This window comes from Taudactylus pleione, unplaced genomic scaffold (genome assembly GCF_031769625.1).
Source record: "Taudactylus pleione unplaced genomic scaffold, aTauple2 ptg000191l, whole genome shotgun sequence".
In the NCBI taxonomy this organism is placed as follows: Eukaryota; Metazoa; Chordata; class Amphibia; order Anura; family Myobatrachidae; genus Taudactylus; species Taudactylus pleione.
Genome location: NW_028284593.1, coordinates 2051476 through 2077686, shown reverse-complemented (window position 1 = coordinate 2077686; position 26211 = coordinate 2051476). Strand labels below are relative to the sequence as shown.

The following is a 26211-nucleotide window of genomic DNA, read 5'->3' as shown; positions in this document are numbered from 1 at the left end:
GTGACGTCTGAGCTTGTCAATGGAGAGACAAAAATGTGGTTGAAGCTGCCATACCACCTGTCACTACTCTTCCGCAATGTACCTAATGTGACATTGCTGCAATGCTTGTTTCATTCTCCCTCTGCCTTTTTCACCCACTTGTTTTGTATAGGGGATATAGAATAACATTTGTATGTAACTGTAGGGTCATTGTGTTGCTTTGTTTAGTCTTTACACTATCAGATCTGCTGTTTAAAAGCAGTATCAGGTCTGCCATGTACTACACCAAGACTGTTCATTTGCCAGCCACAAGTGCTCCAAGGCCTTTTGGTGTGGTTTATTCAGTTCCTGAAGACCCTCATAGAAAATATGATCACAATACAGAGAGCACTTACCAATGCTGAAGAATAATGGTTTTAATCAAATGCTAAGACAATCAGCAGTGCCCGGAGCTATTCAATTATTGTCTGCAACTAACGTGTGGTAAGCCATAGCTTCCGGGTTACGTGCCTGGAACTTTGCAATTGTCGGCCACGGTAAGCCTGCGACTATCCCGTAAGCTCTAGTTAACAGTTTTCTGCTTACCATATGTGCAAGCAGAAATCTGCATTCAGTGCACCCTCGCGGTAGTCATGGGCTTACTGCAGGCAGTAATTAAAAAGCCTTGGGCACTTAACCCTTGAGCTAAAACTCCCTAACCTCCAACATGACCTCTTCCATTAGGTACAAAATGCTCTGCTCCTGGACTTCCCACCTAATGTATGATTGCAGTCACCTGTGTTGAACTAGGTAATGGGTGAGACAGGTGTTTCAACACAGGTGGCTGCAATCATCAATTAAGAGGGAAGTCCAGGAGCAGGGTCATTTTGGAGGGTCTGGAACCCTGCGGCACGTCCTGCGGCTAATCAAATCTGCCTCTTTGTGTTGCATTGTTTTGTTACTATTCCATAAAATGACATTTGCTTCTTAATCTTTGAAATGATTTAATTGTGTAGATAGAATCCTTGGTTGCTCTCTCTCTCTGTTTTCTTAACTCAATGTATATTAATTTTATTTTACTTTTTTAGGGTGCAGTTCTAAAGTTATAAATGATGGGCTGATTTAAAGCATCTGTGCTGACTTTCTTTTCAAGTGATCCTGATTTTATTGTTGGGATTTCAATATTGGTTCCATATTTCTATTCTGTGGATTGTGCTTTTCTGAAATGAGCAGCAAACATTTCCACACCCCTCAGCACTGAAGGGGTTTAGTAGAAAAATACTATATATTAAACTTGTCTGAAACAGCCAAGTGGTTTTCTGGCGTCTGTTCCACAAGTTTACAGAAACTGAACCTCTAGATCTTGGGGAAAAATTGATTTACAAGAGGTAAAAAAAAAAAGCCAGACTGAGGAGTCGGGGGATTAAGCTTGCATGTGAAAATGTTGGAGCATTTAAAAACCTTAACAACTTGACTAACGGCTTTGGGGTCTCATTTACCAAATGCTAACAAATCTGATACAAAATCTGATTGCCAAATGTAATCCTAGTTGTGGAACTTGAGCCAGAATGGCCGGCTGCCAGTTAGAATCTAGCATTGGTGTAATGTTTTAATTGCACTTTGATATGTCCAGGAAGAATGGTCTATGAAGGCAGAGTGTGCAAAGGGAACAGTGTACAAGAATACGTTTTTTATGTGGCTTTTTGCGATTAAAGCTGACTGCTCACAGGTGGAGACAGTAAATCGGAAAACCTTAAGTACTGTGGCTTTGATAACCTCAGCTGTTGTTTTTGTCAGAGCATACTGGGCTTGGTGGTTGTACACTAAATGGAGTTCATCCCTGCCTTTGCGTGCTAAGCTGACTTTTGGCTCCACGCAAGCAGGAAAAGAGGGAAGCAGGGAAACCCCATTAACTATCCATTTGCAGAACATCCAGACCTAAAATCTCAATACACAAAGAGCTACAACGGTAGGAAGTTGTTTCACATCCGAGCCAAGATAAGGTCCTGGAGGTTTATTATTTTTACTGCATGATAGCATCAGCCTGGAGAACAACGGGCAGAGAGGGAACAGCAGATCTCCATCCCTAGGGGATGACAGGAGGAAAGACAGACAGATAACCAAGTGCCGACAACTTGAGTCAGAGCTCCCAAAGGAAGTGTTGGTTTCAGCAGATGAAATGTATATGCAGGAGTCCACAGTAAGGCAAGCAGAGGTGGCATTGTTATGTTCAGTGGGAAGAAGGAAGGTGTGAGGGTCTCTGCATTCCTAACAGATGTAGGAAATTATTGAATCATTTCTGTTATTGATGTATTTCAGTAAGCTTCGACATGCCATGTTTTTCCACTTGTTTGCTCCAAATCTGCCTGGCCTTTACATCAAAGCACAGGTTTTTCTGCCAAGTAAATACTCCTTTTTTTATGCCACAAATTTGAATGAATATCCGGAGCATGTTAAGCATTCAAGAGAAGTACATAATTCTGAATGTGCTGTGGAGGTGAAAAGCTCAAGAGAGAAGCTATATACAGTGATCCGTTTTAAAAATGTTGCCTACCAGATTACCTTGTTTTTGTTCATTTGATGTCCTCTGGGCACATCCCTTAGGTAGCCACCCACCTCCTATGTCTGACTACCCTGGACCTCATTATAGTTCACAAGTAAACAGGCAATTTCATTATAATTGACTTTGGGGCATATGTATCAAAGCTTGATGTGAGATAAAATTGTGAAATATATATCACCAACCAATCAGCTCCAAACTATCATTTCTTAAACACAGCCTGCAAAATGTAAGTTAAAAGCTGATTGGTTGGTGATATATATCTCACAATTTTATCTCACATCAAGCTTTGATACATATGCCCCCTAATCCAGTTTAAATACTTTACCTCCTTGATTACACATCACTGAAGCAACTCATTTTTTTTATTATTAATATGACAAGATATTAAATCTATAAGTGCTGTGAATACTTATACAATATACAGGGTCATTCATAGTTTCATTGTTGTGCAGAAAGGACCAGTATTATCCAGAGTCTCTCTTTAGATGACACATTTATGAATTCTGGAATCAAGAACGCTGAAGGTTTCAATAAACTAACCTGACTTTACTTCTTTTCTGTCACCTGTCTGTGAATCATATCAGAAAGTGTACATTTAGAGTTTTTCTTATGGTGTATAACTTTGAGATGAGTCACCTTTTTAAGAGGAACTATTTAATCCTGAAAATGAAAATATTTATAGCACAGCTGCATGTATGAAGTGTCTGTCTATTTCTGGTAACATGAGAGACCCACCTAGAAAACCTTAGACCCCATCCACTCATACACTAACCATACTTTAAAACAACTGTACCCGCAAACTAAACAATTTGTGTGCGGGAGGGAACTAAAATCATCCATGGAGGGATATGCCTTCCATCTTAAACACCTCAAGGCTCTCCTCTCCATCACACAGCTGTGGATTGTTTAAGCAAATGAGAAAAATATAATTGGCAGAACTTACCGATTCAGTCCCTGTGCTCCCTAATTCTTTCTTTTCTGGGCCTAACAAGCAGATACTGTGTGTACACTACATGGCCAAAAGTATGTGGATATCTTTTCTTATTAGTGTGTTTGGATATTTCAGCCACACACATTGCTAATGGGAACATGAAATCAAGCATGAAGCCACTCGGCCTCCATTGTTAAATACCTGTGGAATGGTCCATACTGAAGAGCTCAGTGACAATCACTGTGACTATTATAAAGTGCCGCCTTTCCAAAATGTCAGTTCATCACATGCTTGACCTGCTAGATTGGTGTGAAAGAACTTGGAATAGCCTGCACAGAGCCCTGTCCTCTACCCCATCAAACACCATTGGGATCAGTTGGAATGCTGACGTGCATCCACGCAGCCATGTTCCAAAATATAGTGAAGAGCCTTTCCAGAAGAGTGGAGGCGAAGGGCGAAAGGGGGACCATCTCCATATTAATGCTCATAATTTTGGAATAAGATGTTCAGCAAGCATATATAGGTGCAATGTGAGGGGGGGTGTCCAAATATTTTTTTTGTAGTGTATTTCTGGCACCTGATTCTGCTCTACATACTGTATCTGTCTTGGGACCAGCTATAGCTCTGTGCATCAATATTGTCACTGAATATGGCTTGGCACGATAGATTTAACTATACATTAGTTTTTGCACTATATATGACTGCACTTTAAGTTTGGTAACAGATCTGACTCCCTAACATTCTTTTTGCCACCTGACATTGTTTTTGAACATTAGTCTGGGCACCAGGTATGGCTCTGCACATTAGGCGGTCGCCAAGTATAGCCCTACACATTAGTCTGGTGCCAGGTATAGTCCTGCACATTAGTGCAATGCCAGGTATGGCCCTGCACATTAGTACATGCTCAGCTTGTCTTCCTCTTGGGAGGATGCCTTACAATTTGCTATCTCTGTGAACCAATAATAAATGAAGCCAGGAGCTATATGGCAAGTAACGCACTAATAAAATATTTTAAAAAACGCAATATGCGGTGACGGAGGGATGGGTGTGGTTATAATACTTACCCGACAGGTGTCTGTATCCTAACTCTGTCAGGTTGCCGGCATCGGTATTCTGAGCATCAGCATTCCATTCCCAACCCATGACTAAGTGTTCTAGACTTTGCAGAAATGTGACAACATTCAATCTGCAACTTCAATACTGACTCCTTCTCATCTCATAGACAGGCAAGACACTGCAGTTCATCATCCAAGTATATTTTTTCTTTTAGTTTATTTTCCCTTTTAAAATATATATTGAAGCAGTTTTATTTGCTTTTAGGTTTTTTTTATTAGACCAAAAACACATGTTTGTGATCCATATTAAAATGAAGCAAACAATGGCATATATAGGAATTTAGATGTTTTCTACTTGGACAACATTGACCTAAGCTTGTATTTCTCTTGTGATCCATGCATTTCTTTGGTGTTACTTGTGTAAAACATTTGTTATTTGTCAGTCACTTAAAGTTTCCTGTTCTCCCAGGTCGTGCCCCTGAAACAAAGTATCTGAATTTGGCGAAGGTGGGTGTGAACATTAATCCAGACACAGGGAAGGTCATTGTTGATGCTTCAGAAGCCACATCAGTCCCGAACATATTTGCTGTTGGGGACATTGCAGAGGTACTGTATTAGCTGTTGTGCTATCTAATCTCATGGCTTTTACACCATGGCTTTAGTAGTGACTAATCCAATGTTGCTCAGCCTTTTTTTGGTTAGAATTAGTATAAGAAGTCTCAGTGTGCCATTGTTCTGAGAAACCCCAAATGTGGTTATTAAAAAAACATGTTGTATAGCCAATAACAAATTCTGAATCTTCACTTCCCACAGGTGGTCCATAGCACATATAAAGAGGAACATGCCTTTTTTCATGTTGAAATCTTTCCATCAGCAGTACACAGTATAGCAGGGTTATTATTCATGGATAGAAATGTGTCTATTCTTACTGAGAATCCTGAAGTTACCCTTGAACTAGGTTAGAAGATTAAAACGTGGGATTTAAAATTCTGCCTGTGAGAGGTCGCTATCTTATGGAGTGGAAAAAATTAATTAAAAATGCAACACTATCCAATATCGCCTAAACTGGGACACAAGCATCATATCTAATTTACAGTACAACAAGCAAGATATTGTTACATGTCTGGTTTACTTTTGTTAACTAAATCAGAGTTAGATTTCAAATTAAGGTGTTTTAATCTGTAACTCTGGATCTGACCTGTAACCTTATTATGTATGAATAAGAGATTCCATCTTCTGCTGTACGCCTGAAAGATTTTAGTATTATCAGGCACGGCATATTACACTATCATTTCCAGGTGCAATTATTTAGCAATATGCTCTTTGATGATAATATCAGTGTTATTACAGAATCTGACACTGAATAGGTAACATTTGATATCATTATTCCTGGAGAGAATTTCTCTTTCGGTGCTGTGCAATGAGGTTGCATGAACCTCAGTCTCTGCTTTGTAAGATTCTGTTACTGAGTTTTGGATTGGCTGAAACGTTTCTAAATGCAGCATAGACTGTGTAATGGTAGCATTACTGCCTCACAGTACTGAGGTCGTGGGTTTGATTTCCAGTATGGCCCTAACTGTGTGGAGTTTGTATATTCTCCCTGTGCTTGCGTGAGTTTCCTCCGGGTGCTCCGATTTTCTCCCACACGCCAAAAATATACTGGTAGGTTTATTGGCTCCCAACAAAAAGTACCCCTAGTGTGTATGTGTGTGTATGTGGTAGGAAATATAGATTGTAAGCTCCACTGGGGCAGGGACTGATGTGGATGGACAAATAATCTCTGTAAAGCGCTGCGGAATATGTGGGCACTATATAAATAACTGGTAATAAATTAAATAAATAACAGATTTCCTGACTCCATCAGGCTCTAGTACAGTATAGGCTACATCCAGTTAAGCCACTAGCACAGCAAATCAATGCCAATTAAAGCACTGTTTCACTTGCTTATGTGGGCAGGGGAACACCCTTGATAGAGATGGTTGGCCAACATGGGATGTAGTTAGGAAGCCGACGGTCTAAATGACGACCGCCGGCTTCCCGACTGTCTAATCCCGGCAAGGTACTGATGACAGGCGAAAACCCGACGACTGTCATTAGACCTACACCGGGAGACCGACACCCGACAAAGCGAACGAAGGTAAGCCGGGCACGGACAGCCGGTGGGTGTGGGGTTAGGTTTTAGGGCTCCCGGGGAGACTTAAAGTTAGGCACCCCCTGGAGGAGTTTAGGGTTAGGCACCCCGCCGGGGAGGGTTAGGGGGGAAAATAGGGTTAGTATACTTACCTTATTTTCTACTTCAGGGTCCATAGGGTATCCACAGGATACCTTGGGGTATAGGTGTGCCGTCAGTCGCAGGGCACCAAAGAGTTAAGCTTTCAGCCTCCCAGGATGCACTAGGTTCCCCTCCTATACCCCGCCCCCGGGCCAAGGCACCTCAGTTTAGTTTGGTGCCCGGCCGGAGTCGGGTGCACCTGTTGGAGTGGGGGCTAGAAGAGCCCCTGAAGCTTTTTCTTCATGCAGCTGTGGCTGCACATCTGGATGAACAGCATGGACAGTCAGTCCTGACGTCCATGCTGTCTTCCCTACACCCCGCCGGTACCAGAACGCCGGTACTGATCCGGGGATGCTGGTGGGCGTCTGGGGTCACAGCTAGCGGTGACCCCAGATGCTCCGGACCATGGCCGGATTCAAGGGGGACAGAGGTAAGCAGCGGGGTCCCGCGGTGGGTCCCCGCTGATCACATGGTCCTAAGTCCCCAGGCAGGGGGCTCCCTGGGGACTGGCTGCAGCGTGGAGCCAGGCGACCAACCTGCGCTTCCACTACCCCCTGGGACAGCGGACCGCAGCAGAGCGGTAGCGCTGCGGCGTCCCAGGGGTTAAATGCATGCCAGGGGAGCGCGCCTTCCCTGTCTCACAGCCGGCGCCTCCCCCGCTGCACACAGCCCTCTCTGCATGCTGCCGACTGGTCCTGTGGCAGTGCTCCTCCCCCAGGCCAGCCTCCTCTCTGCTCCTCGGCGGCCATCTTCTCCAGAACGCATGGTGAACGCTGCTGGAAGCGCTGGACGGAAGCATCGTGGTCTGGGTCCCCCCGCATACCTCTCCTCCGCTGTGGCTCAGGTCTGTGTATGCAGCGCTGTGTCCTACCAGGCCCTGTGTCTGTGTAGTTGAGTAATCAGCGCTGTTAGTGCAGGAATTGTTATTTCTCTGCATTGTATGTGACTGTGCTAGCGCTGCCTGTAACTTTTCTTCTCTAAACTGTCAGCTTTATTACTGTCCCTGTTCTTCTGCTAAAGCCCTTGCGGTGCGGTGCTGCAGGGTGGTCTCTCGCCTATTTAATACTTAATTGGTGAGAGAGGTCACATACGTGGTGCCATCATGTCTGAAAGTGATTTTCCCCTCCGGCTACAGTGTACCACGTGCAAAGTACCGTTAGCGGAGGGGGAGGGTAGCACGGAGGGCCTTTGCCGGCAGTGTTTGTCCATGGCGCAGCCTATTACGGTTACAGCACCGGTACAGGAGCCGCCCTGGTCTTGTTTCGCTCAGGCGTTAACAGCTTTAGTGGGCCAGTTAGCTCCGCAGCCCGCGTTTACTCCGATGGGTTTGTCCCAGCAGTCTGTGGTGTCGTCACCCATGCAGGGGTTCCCACGACAATTGGTGGTACCCCACAGTCTCCCTATTTCCCCGCTCCCGGGTTCTCAGGAGCCAGCGTGGGTTAACTCCCTGACGAGTTCTGTACAGCACTTGTCGGATGTGTTGCAAGGGGAGTCTGTGATGCGGCCTCATAAAAGGCCGGTGGCGTCTCTGTCCGCTCCTTATAAGGATGACGAAGGGACGTCTGATGATGGGGAGATTCTGGATCCTTACGATCAGGAACCTCTCCATACTAAGGACGCTGATGCTAAGTCCAAAGTATATATTCCTGGACTTATTCGGGCGGTCCGCACAGCCTTGGTGATTGAGGACGAAGTTCCCCCAGCGGCTAAATCTAAGTATGCCTTTTTCAAAGATGTGAAGGGCGATGCCACAGTCTTTCCTCTTTCGGGTCAGTTGGTGGACCATTTAGAGGAGGCGTGGAAACAACCTGGCAAAAGATACCAGCCGCAGAGACGCCTGGCGGTGGCTTATCCGTTCGCGGATAATTATTTTGCTAAGTGGGAATCCCCTCCACAGGTGGATTCTCACGTGACCCGTCTTGTCCGTAGTGCCACATTGCCGATGCCATCCATGTCCTCCCTTAAGGATGCTACGGACCGCAAGGTAGAAATCTGCCTGAAGTCCGCTTATTCCCTTGCAGGGGGGGCAGCACGGCCGGCTATGGCCATTTGCTGGGTTGCCAGAGCGATGGAGCGCTGGGCGGATTCATTAGAGGCTTCTTTTGAATCCGACTGTCCGGCCGAACAGGCGGAGTTGATTGGCAATCTCCGTGATTCGGCCACCTACATCAACGAGGCGGCTCTAGACATTAGTACTCTGGTGTCTAGAATTTCTTCAGCAGCGGTAGCTGCTCGTCGCACCTTGTGGCTGCGATCCTGGAAGGCGGACGCAGATTCCAAGAAAGGTCTGGAAGCGTTGCCGTTTACCGGAGAAGTTCTCTTCGGTCCGGATCTGGATAAGATTGTGGCCACGCTGGCGGCAGCCAAATCTGCTTGTCTCCCGTCGGCCGCTGCTCCTTCTGGTTCGGGACCATCGTCCTTTCGGTCATCTAGGGCCCAGGGCAGGCCCAAACCACAGTCGTTTCCTCGACAGGCTGGCCCTAAGAAATCGGTCAAGCTCCGGAAGCAGGCATGGAGTACCAGACGTCCGGCCCCCAAGCCAGATGACAAGCCTGCGGCCTGACGGTCCGGGCCTCCCTTTGGGGGATCCCAGGGTGGGAGGCCGCCTGCTACAGTTCGCCCAGTGTTGGTCGACCACTACGACAGACACTTGGGTTCTGGAGGTGGTTTCCCACGGATACGCCCTCTCCTTCCGGCACAGACCCCCGGCTCGCTTCTTCACCACGGGTCTCCCATCAGACCGGAACAAGGCTACGGAGCTGCGGAAGGTATTGCACACTATGCACCAGGCTGGAGTTATAGTGCCTGTTCCATTCTCCCAGAGGGGCCAGGGTTTCTATTCAAATCTATTTTTGGTACAGAAACCCAATGGGTCATATCGTCCGATTCTCAACCTCAAAGCACTCAACAAGTCTTTGCGGGTCCCGAAGTTTCGGATGGAGACCCTACGGTCCATCATTCTGGCGCTGGAACCTGGGGACTACTTGGTGTCATTGGACATACAGGACGCTTACCTGCATGTCCCTATTCTTTTGCGCCATCAACAGTTCCTCAGGTTTGCAATCCGCAGCGACCACTTCCAGTTTCGGGCGTTACCTTTTGGCCTGACAACAGCACCACGTGTTTTCACCAAGGTGATGGCGGTCATGGCGGCTTCTCTGCGGCTGCAGGGAGTCCGCATGTTACCGTATTTGGACGACCTGTTATTGGTGGCAGGATCTCCAGAGCTCCTGTTACGCCACTTGGACCTGACCATTGCACTGCTGCAACGGCACGGCTGGCTAATCAACTGGCAGAAGTCCACTCTAATCCCGTCTCGGAGGATTCTGCATCTTGGAGCCTTATTGGACTCGGGACAGCAAAGGATCTTCGTGACGGAGGACAAGATCTCTGCTTTACAGTCAAGGGTGCGCAGTTGCCTGCACAGCCGCCGGGTGTCCTTACACTCGGCGATGAGGTTACTGGGCTCCATGGTGTCGGTGTTCGACATGGTGGAATACGCCCAGTTTCACTCCAGACCTCTGCAGCACCTGATCCTGTCCAAGTGGAACGGGCTGACTCAGTCTCTGAAGTCCCAGACGATTGTGCTCACCCAGGAGGTTCGCCTGTCCCTTGCGTGGTGGTTACAGACGACCCACCTCAACAAGGGACGTCCGTTCTGGGTTCCAAATTGGGTCCTGTTGACAACGGACGCCAGTCTTTGGGGCTGGGGAGCAGTTTCGGGTCCACACTTGTTCCAGGGCAGGTGGACGCCGACAGAAGCGGAGCTTCCAATAAATATCTTGGAACTCCGTGCGGTCTTCAATGCTCTCCAGCAGGCACAGCGGTTTCTCCAAGGTCGCCCGGTGCAGGTCCAGTCGGACAACGCTACCACCGTGGCCTACATAAACAGGCAAGGAGGAACTCGCAGTCGGGCGGCTCTCGTAGAGGTCTCTCGGATCCTGGTTTGGGCGGAGCGCAATCTTCCGGCCATATCAGCGGTCTTCATCCCGGGAGTGCTAAATTGGGAGGCGGACTTTCTAAGTCGCCAGGACATTCATCCGGGGGAATGGTCCCTGCACCCGGACGTTTTTCAACTACTGGTGGACAGGTGGGGTCTTCCAGAAATCGACCTCATGGCGTCCCGGCACAACAACAAGTTGCCGGTGTACGGGTCTCGCACAAGAGACGAAGGGGCGTCTCTGGTGGATGCTCTGTCCGTCCGGTGGACGTTCCGGTTCGCATACCTGTTCCCTCCGTCTCCCTTCTTCCACGGGTAATCCGAAAATTCAAACAGGAAGGAGGGACGCTCCTGTTGATAGCTCCCGCGTGGCCCAGACGGCACTGGTTCTCAGACCTTCATAGTCTGTCCGTGGACAGTCCTCTGCGGTTGCCGCTACGACCGGACCTTCTGTCTCAGGGTCCTTGCCTTCACCCGGACCTGACTCGGCTGTCTTTGACGGCGTGGCTGTTGAGACGGCCATGCTGAGGTCCCGGGGGTTTTCCAGCTCTGTGGTGCGTACCATGTTACGAGCTCGGAAACCGTCTTCCGCGAGGATATACCATCGCGTGTGGCATACGTTCTTCCAGTGGTGTCGACCGAGAGGTTATTCACCGCGGGAGTTTCGTCTGTCTCGGATTCTCGCCTTCCTGCAAGCGGGACTAGATCATGGGCTTCGCCTTGCTTCTTTGAAGGTACAGGTTTCGGCCCTATCTGTCTGGTTTCACCGTAGGATTGCTACAATCCCGGATGTGCGCACCTTTATGCAAGGTGTTCTCCGCATTCAGCCGCCCTTTGTTCCACCTGTGGCGCCTTGGGATTTGGCTGTGGTCCTGAGGGCTCTCCAAGGACCGCCGTTTGAACCACTGGGCTCAGTGGATCTTAAATGGCTAACAGCTAAGACTGTTTTCCTTCTGGCCATTGCTTCGGCCAGACGTGTTTCTGAGTTAGGGGCTCTTTCTTGTAGACCCCCTTTCTTGGTTTTTTATGGGAACAGGGCAGTACTCCGCACTCGGCCCGAGTTTCTTCCCAAGGTTGTTTCCCAGTTTCATGTTAACGAGGAAATAGTTGTTCCGGCCTTTAACTCACCGGGTCTTTCCGTGGGTGAGGCCTCTTTGGATGTTGTGCGGGCCTTAAGGACTTATGTTGACCGCACTTCTTCGTTTAGGAAGTCGGACGCTTTGTTTGTCCTCTATGGCTTCCGTAAAAAGGGTTGGCCTGCTTCAAAGCAAACTTTGGCAGCCTGGATCCGTATGGCTATTTCTGAAGCTTATCTTCATGAAGGCCTACCGGTCCCTCCTTCTCTGAAGGCTCATTCCACTAGGTCTGTGGGTCCTTCGTGGGCAGCTCGACGTGGTGCCTCGGCAGTTCAGATCTGCAAGGCTGCTACGTGGTCTTCTGTCCATACCTTCGTGAGGTACTACAGGTTTGACACCTTCACCTCTCAGGATGCTTCCTTCGGGCGGCGGATTCTCCTTTCTGCACAGGAGCGTCCCCACCCTTAAAGGATACTGCTTTGGGACATCCCCAAGGTATCCTGTGGATACCCTATGGACCCTGAAGTAGAAAATATGAGATATGGTAAGAACTTACCCTTGTTATCTCTATTTCTACGAAGTCCATAGGGTTCCACAGGACTCCCGCCCTGTCGCACCTGTGCTGCAGATGGGCTTTGCTCTGGTCACCGGTTTTCCGTCTCCCTCTGGTGAGAATGTGATTCTTGTATGTGTCCAGATCTTTGTTCTCTCTCTTCCTTCTCCTCCTCCGGCCTATGGCTTGGTAACTAACTGAGGTGCCTTGGCCCGGGGGCGGGGTATAGGAGGGGGACCTAGTGCATCCTGGGAGGCTGAAAGCTTAACTCTTTGGTGCCCTGCGACTGACGTCACACCTATACCCCAAGGTATCCTGTGGAACCCTATGGACTTCGTAGAAATAGAGATAACAAGGGTAAGTTCTTACCATATCTCATATTATCGATCGGGATCTTCACCTCTGCTGGGTTTCCGCTGTCGGGATTTGAACTGCCGGCCATGCGGCCGGTGGTATTACCTACTACACCCGCCAACACAGATCCTGACTTTCCATTGTTTTCAGTAAGAATGCCGTCCTTACAAGGATGTTTTCACAACTATTCGCTCTTTTAGGCTTTTATCCGCAGCCTCAATCTCCAGAGTGAATAAATGCCAGGACGCCATGCATGTTTCCTGCAGCAGTGATGGGTGCCAGCTGCACCTTATCCAGTTGGCGAATAGCAAGCTCCCTCATTTGCAACTCCAATAGAATAATTATACATAACATTGCAGTACAATATAGGTAGTCTAGCCCAATCTATTTATAGAAGTTTAGATAAATTAATAAAATACACTGTACTCATGTTTGGGCTATTTAGACACAGAATTGTTCACTGATGTTTGCCTTTGTCATGCACACAGTAAAATAACATGGTTCGGAAATCAAGTCTGACAGTTCTGCAGTATATTTCTCTAGAAGATCAATTGTAAATATTTTCTGCATTACATTTTTCAGAGTCGCCCAGAGCTGACACCAACAGCCATTGCTGCCGGAAAGCTTTTGGCTCGACGCTTGTTCAATAACGCTACAGAATTGATGGATTATGACAGTGTAAGTAGTTTTGGATTATTTACTTCCTAACTCGCTTTTGCACAAAAATATGTACTGTACTTCTGTACCAGACAGCTATATAACAATATTGTTGGCATCATTTAAGTCTGGTTTACATGCTTATTTACCTGTTTAAATACCAAGTAATTAGTATAATTATGATGATCGATTGCAATATATTATAGCTCTATTATTTCTATCTTTTAGAGACTTTTCAGAAAAAAACATATCCATAAAAAGGAAATGTTTCTGCATGTGTACGTATGTGTGTCTGCATGTACACCTGTGCAGGCAATGGCCCTTTTCTTTTGATGATTGCCCTTTTCTTTTGATGATGCTACATTTTTGTGAATTCGTTTAGAACCATATTAACAAATGACATGTTGTAAACAAAATGTATTCTCTTATGTTGACTGGAAATAGTATTTGTATTTTTTAATTAAGAAGAAATGAAAGCACAGATGGTTAGCATTACTGTCTCACAGCGCTGAGGTCGTGGGTTCGATTCCCACTCCGGCCCTAACTGTGTGGAGTTTGTATATTCTCCCTGTGCTTGCGTGGGTTTTCTCCTGGTACTCCGGTTTCCTCCCACACTCCAAACATATACTGGTAGGTTAATTGGCTCCCCACAAAATTAACCCTAGTATGTATGTGTGTGTACATGTGGTAGGGAATATAGATTGGAAGATCCACTGGGGCAGGGACTGATGTGAATGGGCAAATATTCTATGTAAAGCGCTGCAGAATATGTGTGCGCTATATAAATAAATGGTCATAAATAAAAATAAAGAAATAATTATAATATCACACCTAAAATATTCATTGGATAACATTTCTGTTGCAGAGTGGAGCTACCTTCCCTGCTGCCCTAAGGTTGGTAGTGGATGGCCATAGCCGTTTGCTTAATTGCTGACAAACTTTCATTGCAGGTCCCTACTACAGTGTTCACTCCTCTGGAATATGGCTGTGTTGGTCTGTCTGAAGAAGATGCTGCAGATTTCCATGGGGAGGATGCTATTGAGGTGTTTATTTGTGGTCTCTTTATAGAACCCAACTTCATTATTATTAATAATCTTTATTTGTAGGTACTGTATTCTTTGTCACAAGTTTTTGGGCTTTGTTGCTTTTGTATTTCCTGTTTAGCCTTGATGTTGAGAGCAGATATAAAGTAAAAAAAAAATAACATTATGCCCAGGACAGCCCTTTACTGTTACCATTTTATGCTGCTATAACATTAGATACACACACACATGGTATAACCTAACTTAGCTTTATATGCCTAGCATTTATGTCCCCCATGAAACATACCGTCTGACACACTTTACCTTTGCAGAAACATAAGCCATATTTTCTGGGTGTATATACATAAATGAGTCAATACCAATAAGTCATTTTATTGAATTGGATGATTGTTCCCCCACGTAAGAGGCAATTTCTCAGGTGTTCTTCTTTTCTTTTTCTCTTCTTACGCCATTATCCTTTTGCTTCAGATTGTTTTATGTTGTCACTACAGATGTCTCCTCTTACATTTATCCTCAACACACCACACAGCGCGATATGCCTGGCGTGAGTGAGCCGCCAGGTTCCGTGCAACTCTGCTAGCATCGGGCATCTTTCTCTCTCCACCATGGGGGACACAGAGATCACGCTGGGTATAGGGTGCAGAAGAGTCTCTACACCAAACTGTTTTACCCAGCAGCAAAGGCTTCGTCTCCCCTATACCCCGCAACCAGTTTTTCGTTTTGTACCCAAGGAGTGGGTGCAGATTTAAGGGGCTGCTATTAAGCAATCTACATGTTTTCTTTTTCTATCATTTTATTTCTGTTTATTTTTATTTACTAAGGCAGTGAGTCAGTGTCTCAGGGACGCCCTCACTGCCGCTCCACCGATCCACAGCATACTGACCCCTGCCCGACTTCAGCACACTGAAGGGAGCCACAGCCGGATGCTCAGTGGCTGTTACCGCCAGTGCAGGAGGCCACCGGTGGTACTGACAGTGGGGGCTAGGTTGTCTCCGCACCCCCACTAGACCACCAGGGCAAGCTGACAATGAGCCATTGTTGGTAATGGTGGCCATGTCCCTGGGGGTTTTGTCAGACCAGGGAGGTTAGCCTTCCCTATTGATGCTTCCCCTAAATTTTGGCATGTCCCATCCTTCGGGTTTTGCGCAATTGTATATTCTCTTTCCCTCTCTCCCTCACTACAACGTGGCCATTTTATTTAATTGCCTTCCTATATAATTGCCTCACCCCAGCAGCCAGATTCTGTAAAGCTCCTTCCTCCCCTGTTTGGGTTCGTTTGTTGAGCAACATTGCCCCATTCTTATTTGCATTGAATGTTCTGTGTCCAAGTTTGTTGTCAAGTGTATAGGAATACTTCATGTGACTTATTTCTGTTTCTTCCGTCTCTCTTACCTGAGAGATGTAATGTTACAGCTAGTAAATGAGCTTGCAACCCTGAGATCTGCACTCCCTGCTGGTCTTGCCACAGGAGTGAATCAAATTGCCAGTGTTCCGCCAGCTAACACCGAGTCGCCGTGAGTTCGGACTCTTTCTCAGTCTGTTCAGGGCTTGCCGCAGATGTCTGCTTCTTTTCAGCAGATGTTAGACAAGGGCTGCCCTTCCAAGCATAGGCATTCCAGAGGAGCGGCGCAGGAGCCATCTACACAACAGTCTGGATATGATTCGGACTCTGAGGTTTAATAACGTCCCTGCTGATTCAGATATGGAGACCTCCTCTATTCAGGAGGACTTCCAACTGCAGGTGGATGTTGAAGCCGTGATCAAGGCAGTGAAAATCACAGTTTTGATTAAAGACACAGACCAATCCTCTGAGTCAGATTCCCTTGTATTTAAGTGCCAAAAGAAATCAGCAGCTGAGTTTCCCTCCTCTGCCCAGTTAGAGGATCTCCGAGCAGAAGCATGGGCTCACCCTAGTAAGCACTTCTTGATTTCTAAGTGCATTTCCTCTTTTTATCCCCTCCCCGTGGCTGACAGGGCTAAGTGGGAATTGCCGTCCCCAAGTGGATGCACATGTCGCTAGGTTGGTCAGATCTTCTACCCTTCCTGTCATGAATACAGCTTCCCTCAAGGATCCTACAGATAGGAAGCTAGAACTTTTTCTGAAAGCTATCCTAATGCGGGAGTGATTGTCCATCCGGCCCTTGCTTCGGTTTGGGTCGCCAAGGCCTTGGAACGCTGGGCAGGTTCCTTGGAGAATCGGGAGTTCACAGAACAGAGTTACTATCTCTGGTCAACAATGTCAGAAAGGCCAGTACTTATCTTGGTGAGGCCTCCATTGACTCAGGTGTCCTTGTTTCTAAGGTATCGGCATCGGCTGTGGCATCTCATAGAGCTCTCTGGCGAGTGGATGCGGACTCTAAAAAGGGTCTGGAAGCTCTTCCCTTCTATGGGGACATACTGTTTGGGCCAGAGCTCAACAAGATTCTTGCTGTGGTTGCGGCATCTATGTCTGCTTTCCTTTATTCTGCGTCTCCCAAGTCTTGGACCATCCTTTCGTTCACAAGGTAAGACCAAGGGTCAGCCTCTTGCCAGATGTCAAGGATCTACCTCTAGGACATCCAAGTCCAGAAGTAAGCAAGCCTGGTCCAATTGCCACCCAGCTCCAAATCCAGCAGACAAGCCTGCTGCATAACAGGGCAGGCCTCCACCTGGGAGGCCGTCTTTTTTGCTTTTCTCCGATTCCTGGATGGCGATGACATGGAGCGCCTGGGTAAGAGGAGTAGTATCCCAGGGTTATGTCCTAACTTTCAGGAAATATCCTCCGATCCAGTTTTTCTTTACAGGTCTGCTAGTGGAAGAAGCGCTACAGAAGTCCATCAGTTCTCTTCTGGCCTCCCGGGTAATTGTTCTCGTTCCTCCATTGCAGAGAGGTACCGGGTTTTATGCCAACCTGTCCCTGGTCCTGAAATCGGACAAATCGTTTCGTCCCATACTCAACCTAAAATCGCTGAACAGGTATCTCCATGTTTCCAGGTTCCGTATGGAGTCTTTGAGTTCCATAATTCATGAACATCCAAGATGCCTACTTACACATTCCAATCAGGGAATGCCGCCAGTGCTATAATTTCTAATTTCGGACTTTGACTTATTGGCTTTCAACAGCTTCTCGTATTTTCATGAAGATCATGGCGGTTGTGGCAGCATCTGTCAGACCCAGGGGGGTTAGCATTCTACCCTATCCTGTATTACTTGCTTCTTCTGGCTCATTCCCCGGAAGTACTTCAGGAACACCTCTGTGCTGCAGTGAATCTTCTCCAAACTCATGGGTGGCTATTCAGTCATTGAAAATTTTCCTTGACTCCATGCCAGAGAATACTTCACTTAGGGGCCTTACTATATACACTGGTTTGGAAAGTGTTTCTCCAGTTGGACAAACTCCTGACATTGCAAGCCAAAGTTTGGGCCCTCCTGGATCATCAGCAGGTGTCCATTCATGCTTTCACTCAAGTCCTGGGTACTGTAGTCTCCACTTTCGAGAATATGCTCTGTTTCACTCCCACCCTCTGCAGTTGGAGATTCTGGTCAGATAGAACAAGTCACATCTACATTCAGGTCTGAGAGGATAATTCTATCCGAGGAGGTACGTCACTCCTTACTGTGGTGGCTTCACCGCTCTCATTTGGACAAGAGCCGTCCTTCCTGGATTCAGGACTGGGTCCTCCTCACCACTGATGCCAGTCTTCGTGGCTGGGGAGAGGTGACTTTTCCTCAAACCTTTCAGGGGCGGTGGACAGATCAGGAAAGCCTTCTTCTCATCAATATACTGTAGATTCAGACAGTCTACAAGGCTCTTTGTCAGGCAAGACCCCTTCTCCTGCCCGAGCCTGTCAAAGTGCAATCAGACCACACATACAATAACCATCAAGGTGACACCCGCAGTCAAAGTGCCATAATGGATTCTTCAGTGGACAGAGCGTTACCTTCTGGCTCTGTTGGCAGTGTACATAGCGGGAGTCCAAAATTGGAAAGCAGACTTTCTCAGCTGCCAAGACATTCACAACAGCGAGTGGACCCTCCACCCCGAGATCTTTCAGGCATTGGTATGTCGCTGGGGCCGTCTGGACATGGACATGATGGCGTCCCGTCACAGCCGCAAGCTGCCAAAGTACTGTTCCCGGACCAGGGATCCGGGAGCTTTTCTGGTGGATGCTCTATCGGTCAGGTGGCTTTTCCTCTCACGGTTTTCCTCCAATTTCCATGATTCTGTGGGTTCTAAGCAAATTGAAGTTGGAGGGTGGCACAGCGATTCTCTTTGCTCTGCACACACAGAGCTTGGTACTCCAACTTTCTCGGTTTGTTTATCGACATTCTGTGTTGGCTTCCTCTCCGACCCGATCTTCTGTCTCAAGGTCCATGCTTCCACTCGGATATGACATGTCTGGCTTTGACGGGGTGGCTTTTGAGACCGATCTTAAGAGCCAAGGGTTTTTCTCATCAAGACCCAGCTTAGCGCCAGGAAACCATCGTCTTTCGGTTAGATATAAACCAGGAAATTGTGGTTCCTGCCTTTTGTTCACCCGGATTCTTCGGCAGAACAGGCCTCATTATATGTAGTGAGGGCCCTCCGTATTTATGTTGATATGACTAAGGATTTGCATTGTTCTGATTCACTCTTTGTCTTGTATGACTTTTATAAGCAGGGCAGGCCAGCTTCCAAAAAAACTTTGCCTCATTGGCTTCGGTTGACTACCTGCCTACACTTTAGCGGATCTTCCTCCATCGACTTCAGTGCGGGCTCATTCTACCAGAGTGGTTGGCACTTCTTGGGCAGCTCGATGTGGCGCCTCTGTAGAACAATTTGTAAGGCGGCCACGTGGTCTTCTGCCCATACCTTTATTAAGTTCTATGCTTTTGACACCTTCACCTCCGCGGATGCGGGTTTCAGGCGTAGGGTTCTTGGCGCAGCACAGGAGCATCCCCTCCCTTAAGGGGACAGCTTTGGGACATCCCAGTGTGACCACTGTGTCCCCCATGGAGAGAGAAAATGGGATTTTTGTCCTTAACTGTAAAATCCTTTTCCCGGACTCCGTGGGGGACACAGGGCGCCCTCCCTGACGCACATAGCTGGTGGGGTTTTTCCTGTTTAGTAACTGGTTCTCTTCTCGGTCCTGTTGTGTGTGTGTTCCGGTCTTCCTTCTTCTTACTCTTCCTCCTTTCCTTGGGCTTACTATCAGCACTGTATACCCAGCGTGATCCCTGTGTCCCCATGGAGTCAGAGAAAAGGGTTTTACAGGTAAGGAAAAAAAAATCCCCCTTTTTTGCCGATAATGTGTCTAAGTTGTGATGTGACTAGGATGCACCCGGAAGACTTTGCTGATTCATTAGATGTGTACTGAGGGCCTGATTCAGACCTGGACGCTATGCTGCGCTCGCTCGCATTGAGCGATTTTTCGCAATCTGCGTATGAGTCGCAATGCGCGTACGCGAACCAGTCATTGCGATGGGAAAGTGCTCGCTCCTAGCCCGCAGTCGGGCCGCCATTTTGAGTGACAGTGCCGTTTGTGGGTGGTAACAGAGGAAGGTGCTTGAAAATGGGGGTGTGGTTGTGCGAACGCAGGCGTCCCCGACTGTCAGAACGGTGTTTAATGGGTGTGCATAATTAGCAAAGAAACGTCATTACACACATGACTGGGTTGTATATTAGCCAGAACTGCTCGCAATGTTGTGGTTGGAAAAGGCTACCACAAGCACTGCGAGCAACTCCGATGGCTCTCGATGTTCCCGATTAATCCTACAACTGCCGGTGATGACATGTGTTGCGAGTGACAAAGGGGCGTCTTTATACAGGTGCGAGCGCATAGTGCGGCCGCTCGTTATTACTTAGTGGGCGGCTTTACGCGACGCAGTGCGAGCACATGATTTAAATAGCCGGCCCCTTTTAGCCAGCGAGCGGCCGCAAATAGCGTCCGGATCTGAATCATGCCCTGAGTCTGTAAACGAAACTTGGCATGGAAAATAGATGCAGCCATGGCATCATAGCATTGTACATGCTGATTAAGAGACGCATACAGATATACAGGTGTGCGACTGAGTCTCTTAATCAACATATACTGTACATCAAATTAATCAGCCCACTCTCCTGGTGCGTTCTAGTTGCTTCGCATTGCGACTTAGGCGCATTTTAGGCAAAAAAAGTCCTGCGACCTAGCGCACCAAATAGGACACATCTTTATTTAATTTATATTTATTTTCCCATTAAACATCTAATACTCTAATTAAATTAGAGAGGATTATTTGTGAACTCATTTTCTTTTTGAATCTTCCTCTTTCCTAATCCTTTTTATGCAAAATCTGTGGAAATGGAAAATGGGGAGACAGACACATTATTTTTCATATAATATTTGTCATATCCTGTCTAGGTGCCCCAGCCTTCATCAAACTAGGAGTAAGTAGTAGGTCCACAACAGCTGGTGAGACGCATGGCGTATTCCGTTTAGATCAATAAATAAGCATTTCTATAGCAGATAACTCAATTAAAATATAAGCAATGGGGATTAAGTATTTTATTTTTTAGTCGTTACAGTATATCAATGATGGTTAGTATAAACGGAATAATTTTTTAATTTCAATAGAGATGGTAAAAGACCAGGACAAATTTAGCTGGAAAATGTGACCTTTCCCGAGTCAAAGCAATTTTGTGTTTTAAAAAACAAAAAACAAGGAAGCATCACTCTTCTGCCCTGAAATTCTATCTTGCGATGTATCATAGCAGATGTTGTGGATAAATGTCCCAGAATTCAGCAGCTGACTGCATTTTCGGGAATAAATGCTGCCAGTGCTGCTATTATAATTTTTTCCACTTATGAGGAACTCATTAATCTTTAAGTGTGTTAACACCACCTGCGTGGTTACATATGACAAAAATGTCATCAATCCAGCCCTCTCCCCCCTCCTCCTCCAACTGCATGATTGACACATGGATACAGTCTGTGACGGAGCTATAGCTGCAGGGGCTGTGTGACTTCTTCTCGACAACCAGGATGAGGCTAACCAGGACTGCACAGAACCTCGGGCAAAGCGAAGAGGACACAGTACAAATGGTTGGTGGAGAATTATGCTGCCTGTAGCTGCCCTGCACTCCTAGCTATCCACAGGCTAATTCTTGCAGATTCTTCTTTTCTCAATGAACCAGAAATGGCCCGATCACTTTGGAGTTGCCTTCAAAGTACAAAGCACATCTAATGTGGTTTTCATGTTCACAATTTCAGGTTAAGTGAGGAGTGATGAAATATTCTATGTCGTTGGTGCATCTCTCAGATATTGTCTATTCCCAGCTATCATTTTAGGAATGTATAGTAGTTACTGCTCGCTGTGGAAAGGAATAAACCTAAAAGAGAGAATTTGCTTTATTTCACAATGTTTCACTTAATTCTAAGTAATCTTCCCTTCAGCATATAGCTTTGTTCTTGGGCAAATCATCATTTTCCTCCTAATTATTGCATGCAATATCTCAGTGATAACTGGTCCAAATACTCTTCTATATTTAGTTCATACTTTCCTTGGCTGCATTATGCAGCATTGTACCAAGCACCCACATGCCTTACATTTAGAACCTCAGTTGCTGGGCGTTTGCGTATTTATACTTGATTAATTTGTTTTACATTTTAAATGACCAAAAAGTTTAGCTTAGTACTGTATATTAAGACTGTTTTACGTAATATGTACAGAGATTTCAGCAAAAGTATACATTACTTATTGTTTCCCTACCATCTAAAATGTATTTATTGATTTCATTATTTCTTTCTTTTTTATTCTTTTTTGTTATTTATTACCTGAATTGTGTAATGCTCTGCAGGTGATCCACATTACAGAGCATATGAAGGAGTTTGTTTCTCACACTTTTAGTTTTTTTTATTGTTTTACTTCAGGTCTTTCATGCTTTTTACAAACCTTTGGAATTCACAGTGGCTGGAAGAGATTCATCTCAATGTTATATTAAGGTGAGAGACTCCAAAACCACCCATACAGGGTCAGATCAGCCACATATGTTGTGGGTTCACCTGGTTGCAAGATTATAACCAGTAATACTTGCGCCAAACATCTCTCGCCACATGGTATATTGATGCTAGGTGTATGAGAGCACATCCGTATGCATGTGTCGTCATCAGCAGCCGCATCTAACATATGTCAGTTGACTTGATATCCAGGGATTGTAATGAAAAAAAACAACCTGTTACTGGTAAATTCCAACTGGCGCTAACCAGTGACAAGATGAGTACCATTATTCAGTGCTGCTTACATTCACTTATCAATCTGCCTCCCTTGGAGATATAAGTAAAACAAGCTAAGTTCTACAGTAATGCTGAGATGCTAAATCTACACAAGTAGGACAATAAATATAATGTAGAATAAGAGGGTCCATCTGAAGAGTGGTAAGGTCACTGCAGCTGTCTTTTTTTTCCCCCAAATCAAAGAAAGATGTTTTATTGAAATGCTAAATATAACATAGTAACTGTCACAACCTTTGGCAATGACAAGACAATTGAGGGAAATTAGCAGGATGATCACAAAGCAAAGAAAGTGCAATCCCAAATATAACTAGTACATGAGAGAAACTGCTACCCAGTCTATTTAAAGCACAAATAAAAGGTTGTACATTAATAAATCCGTGGAGGGACAATTTACCTGTATCCAGGCCTGAAGGACACACTTACAGCTGAGGCGATCACTACTTGTTTTCTGCTACCTCTGGATAACTTCAAGGAGGGATTAAGAATGCCAAATATTACCCACTCTGGGGTAAGTGGGGCATAGTTCAGTAAATACTTAGAGGTATTGGGATGGCCTTGCCTCCAGTTTAACAGGATGACATTCCCACATGCAGTGTACAAAGGAGTTATCTGGATGTCCATTTTTTGGACGAGCCCTAGAATCCGGAAGCCCAAAAGTGCACCAAAGTAGAGGGGATAAGTAACCCTTGTGGTATACTGTATATTAATAAACATTACACTATAAGAACTAGCCGTAAGCAACTATGCATGAGTAGGATAGCACCTGGCATTTGGATATGCTGGAGAAATTGAAAGAACTACGAAGGTCGTGGTAATGTATCGAAATGTCCCTGCCTCCCAAAAGAAACCTACACAAATGGGAATCATGGCTGTTACAGCTATTAGATGCGGAAAAGTCAGCATTAACTGTTACCTAGCCTGGTGCATGGAAAACATCTGCGTGGCATTGAGTTTGTATTTATAGATGTGTCCTTACACATCTTCGCTAGACTTGCGCCAAAAATCTCCTTTTGGTGCCATGTCCTGTGAGACCGGGCGTCTTTTTTTGCAGATAATGATTCTAAGTTGCAATGCGATGGACCCAAGAGCAGACTGTGCTGATTAATTTGATATGCAACACTTGCAGAATGGTCTTGATTAAGTAATATATAATTAGGGAATAAAGGACATGGATATTTTTTGGTAGGTGGATGCCTAGATAGGTCATTGACTTTGTAGCCCAGGCTAGTTTCAACTGAGTACACCAGCCTGGCTTGGATGTCCTGTCAAGTTACAGAGCAACAGATTTTTTTTCCTGATTCACAATGAATCCCAAAATATACCTGGAGTTCTCAATTCATATGCAAATTCAGTGTTGCCAAAGCCAAACCCTGAAATACCTCCCAAGACTGAAGAATACGGAACAAGGGATCTAGAGCCAAATTAAAAAATATCAGCAAGAGAGGGCAACCTTGACAAGTGTGACGTATCATGATGTCCTGTTTATACGCTACTGGTAAAAGTTTTAGAACACCCCCATTTTTCCAGTTTTTATGGAAATGCTTTTAGAATCTCTACTGCTACTTTAGACTCAACAGCGATGCTAAAATATGCTAATTCTGTAGGAGACGTCCAGCAGGCTTCCGCTTCCGTGATACGCTGCTGCATCCAAGGACTGGCTGTTGCCATCCTTCCCTGTCCCCAAAAAGGCATAGGGGGCACTGCAAGTGATCTCGCAGACACTGATCGGCACATTCTCAGTATCGGCCATCATCTGAGTTGTACAACTCTGGTCAGGCCCTTTTTATAAATTCATATCCAGTGAATAAACTGATATGGTACAAAGGTAAGTGGTATATTATTAGAAGTTAAAAAGGAAAATCTTAGGTACGTAAAAACTGAAAAAAATTATAATTTTACAGTTATTAAAAAAGGCCATTTTCAGTGAACAAGTAATAGGCCAAGAACTTACAGCTACTCTGCAGCAATGAAAAAGAGGCTTGCCTGGGTCATGAAGCAATGCCAGCAAATCACTGAAGACTGTAAGAAGGTCATACGGACTGATGAAACAACATTTGAAATCGTTAGTTCGTCACCCAGTGGATTTGTATGCCATTGAGTCTGCGTAATTATGGTTCCTCAGTATGTGTGTGTGTGGGGTTTACTTACACTTGTGGCTGCTTCGCAGCATGTTTTAACTACTTAACTGACGCGGTCGCATGGGATATGAACACAGCCAGCTGTGCTTCAGCTGACAAGGTGTGACTGCACTGCCCCACTGTGTTTTTGAAGAGGAAATCTGTTCTACACGTGCAGAACGGATCTCCACTGACTCCCCACACTCTCCTGCGTACCCAGGTTAAGTCCTAAATTTAAAAAGGTTATGGGAGTCTTAATAGCTAAACACCCCATGTTTTGCTATTACAAGTATTGTACTTTTAAATGCCTTCTAGTCTATACCTAGTTGGTCAAAGTTTCACCCTACAGCAATATAATGACCAAAAACATATCTCCAGTCTACCTTCAAGGAAAAGGACAAATCATGCACAGTCTCCAGACTTAAACCCCATGAAGCTGGTTTGGGGTAATTTGGGATGAACTGTACAGACTGGTAAAAGCAAAACAACCTTCAAGTGCAATACATTTGCAGGAACTTGCCACAAAATGGAGATGTTCTAAAATGTTTGACTGGTAGTGTACATAAGGCCAAAGTAGGGGATATATTACTAAAAGTTAGGCAAAGGTATGGTCAAAGGCTATGATTTAAAAACTTTCTGCATGAGATGGGACCAAAGATTTTATCGAAGGTAGTAAATAGAGTACAGTGTTGAGAGTCTGCTACTATGGTAGCAAGGGCCATCCCTATACCATGAACAGAGTTGTGGCCATGAGTGGCCCCAGTTAGTGGTAGATTTGGTAGGATGGACTGTAATATTTTGGCTAAAAGGTTGGCCAAGGTTTTAAAGTCCTAATTTAATAAGGTGGTTTTTTACTTCAAAATATTTTTTTTTACTTGAACATGGAATATAGAGGACAGCCAGCAATAAAAAGCATAGTAAGGAGGGAATCCTAATGAGGAAGCCACATTTTATAAAATTCAGCACTTATGCCATCAGGGCTGAGTGAATCAGGGAAATCACCTCCGCCATCTCCCACTGAACATCTCAACATCTCCCCTGAACAGAGGAAAGCTTTGATAATCGTGCTTTCTACAGCAGTTTGGAATGAAATATGAGTCAACAGAATATAATTTTTCAGAATAGGATAGAAGTCAATGCTGTAGAAGACCTATAATTGGGGTCTGTTGCATAGTATACGTACTAAGCCTTGAAGTGCAATAAAGTGGACGGAGATAAAGTACCAACCAATCGGCTCCTGTCACTTTACAGGCTGTGTTTGAAGAATGACCAGAGCTGATTGGTTGGTACGTTATAGTATATTAAGCATATATACCCTTGTCTATATGTGACTCTTGCTTCAGTTTTTAATAGCTAAAATATTGTGCCATTTGTGGTACACCTTTGATAAGTTAGCTATTATTGTACCAGCCTGGTTTCCCCAGCGGTTTTAAAAAAAATGTTGTTTCATCCAGGGAAAGT

At 45.6% G+C, this 26211-nt stretch overlaps 1 protein-coding gene across 3 annotated transcripts in view; it reads left to right on the top strand.

Annotated features, from left to right (window-relative positions):
* Nucleotides 1-26211, top strand: part of TXNRD2 (thioredoxin reductase 2) — a 187325-nt gene that overhangs the window by 103916 nt on the left and 57198 nt on the right. For 2 of the 3 annotated variants that reach the window (XR_015878950.1, XM_088476667.1), the window contains exons 12-15: nucleotides 4977-5113; nucleotides 13285-13380; nucleotides 14310-14402; nucleotides 22271-22342. Coding sequence is in view for 2 of the 3 variants with exons in the window: in XM_088476667.1 (XP_088332793.1) it covers nucleotides 4977-5113; nucleotides 13285-13380; nucleotides 14310-14402; nucleotides 22271-22342 (398 nt within the window). In the remaining variant the exon portion in view is untranslated. Of the gene's footprint in view, nucleotides 1-4976; nucleotides 5114-13284; nucleotides 13381-14224; nucleotides 14254-14309; nucleotides 14403-22270; nucleotides 22343-26211 lie in introns of all 3 variants that reach the window. The other variant, XM_088476668.1, reaches the window with a different exon arrangement.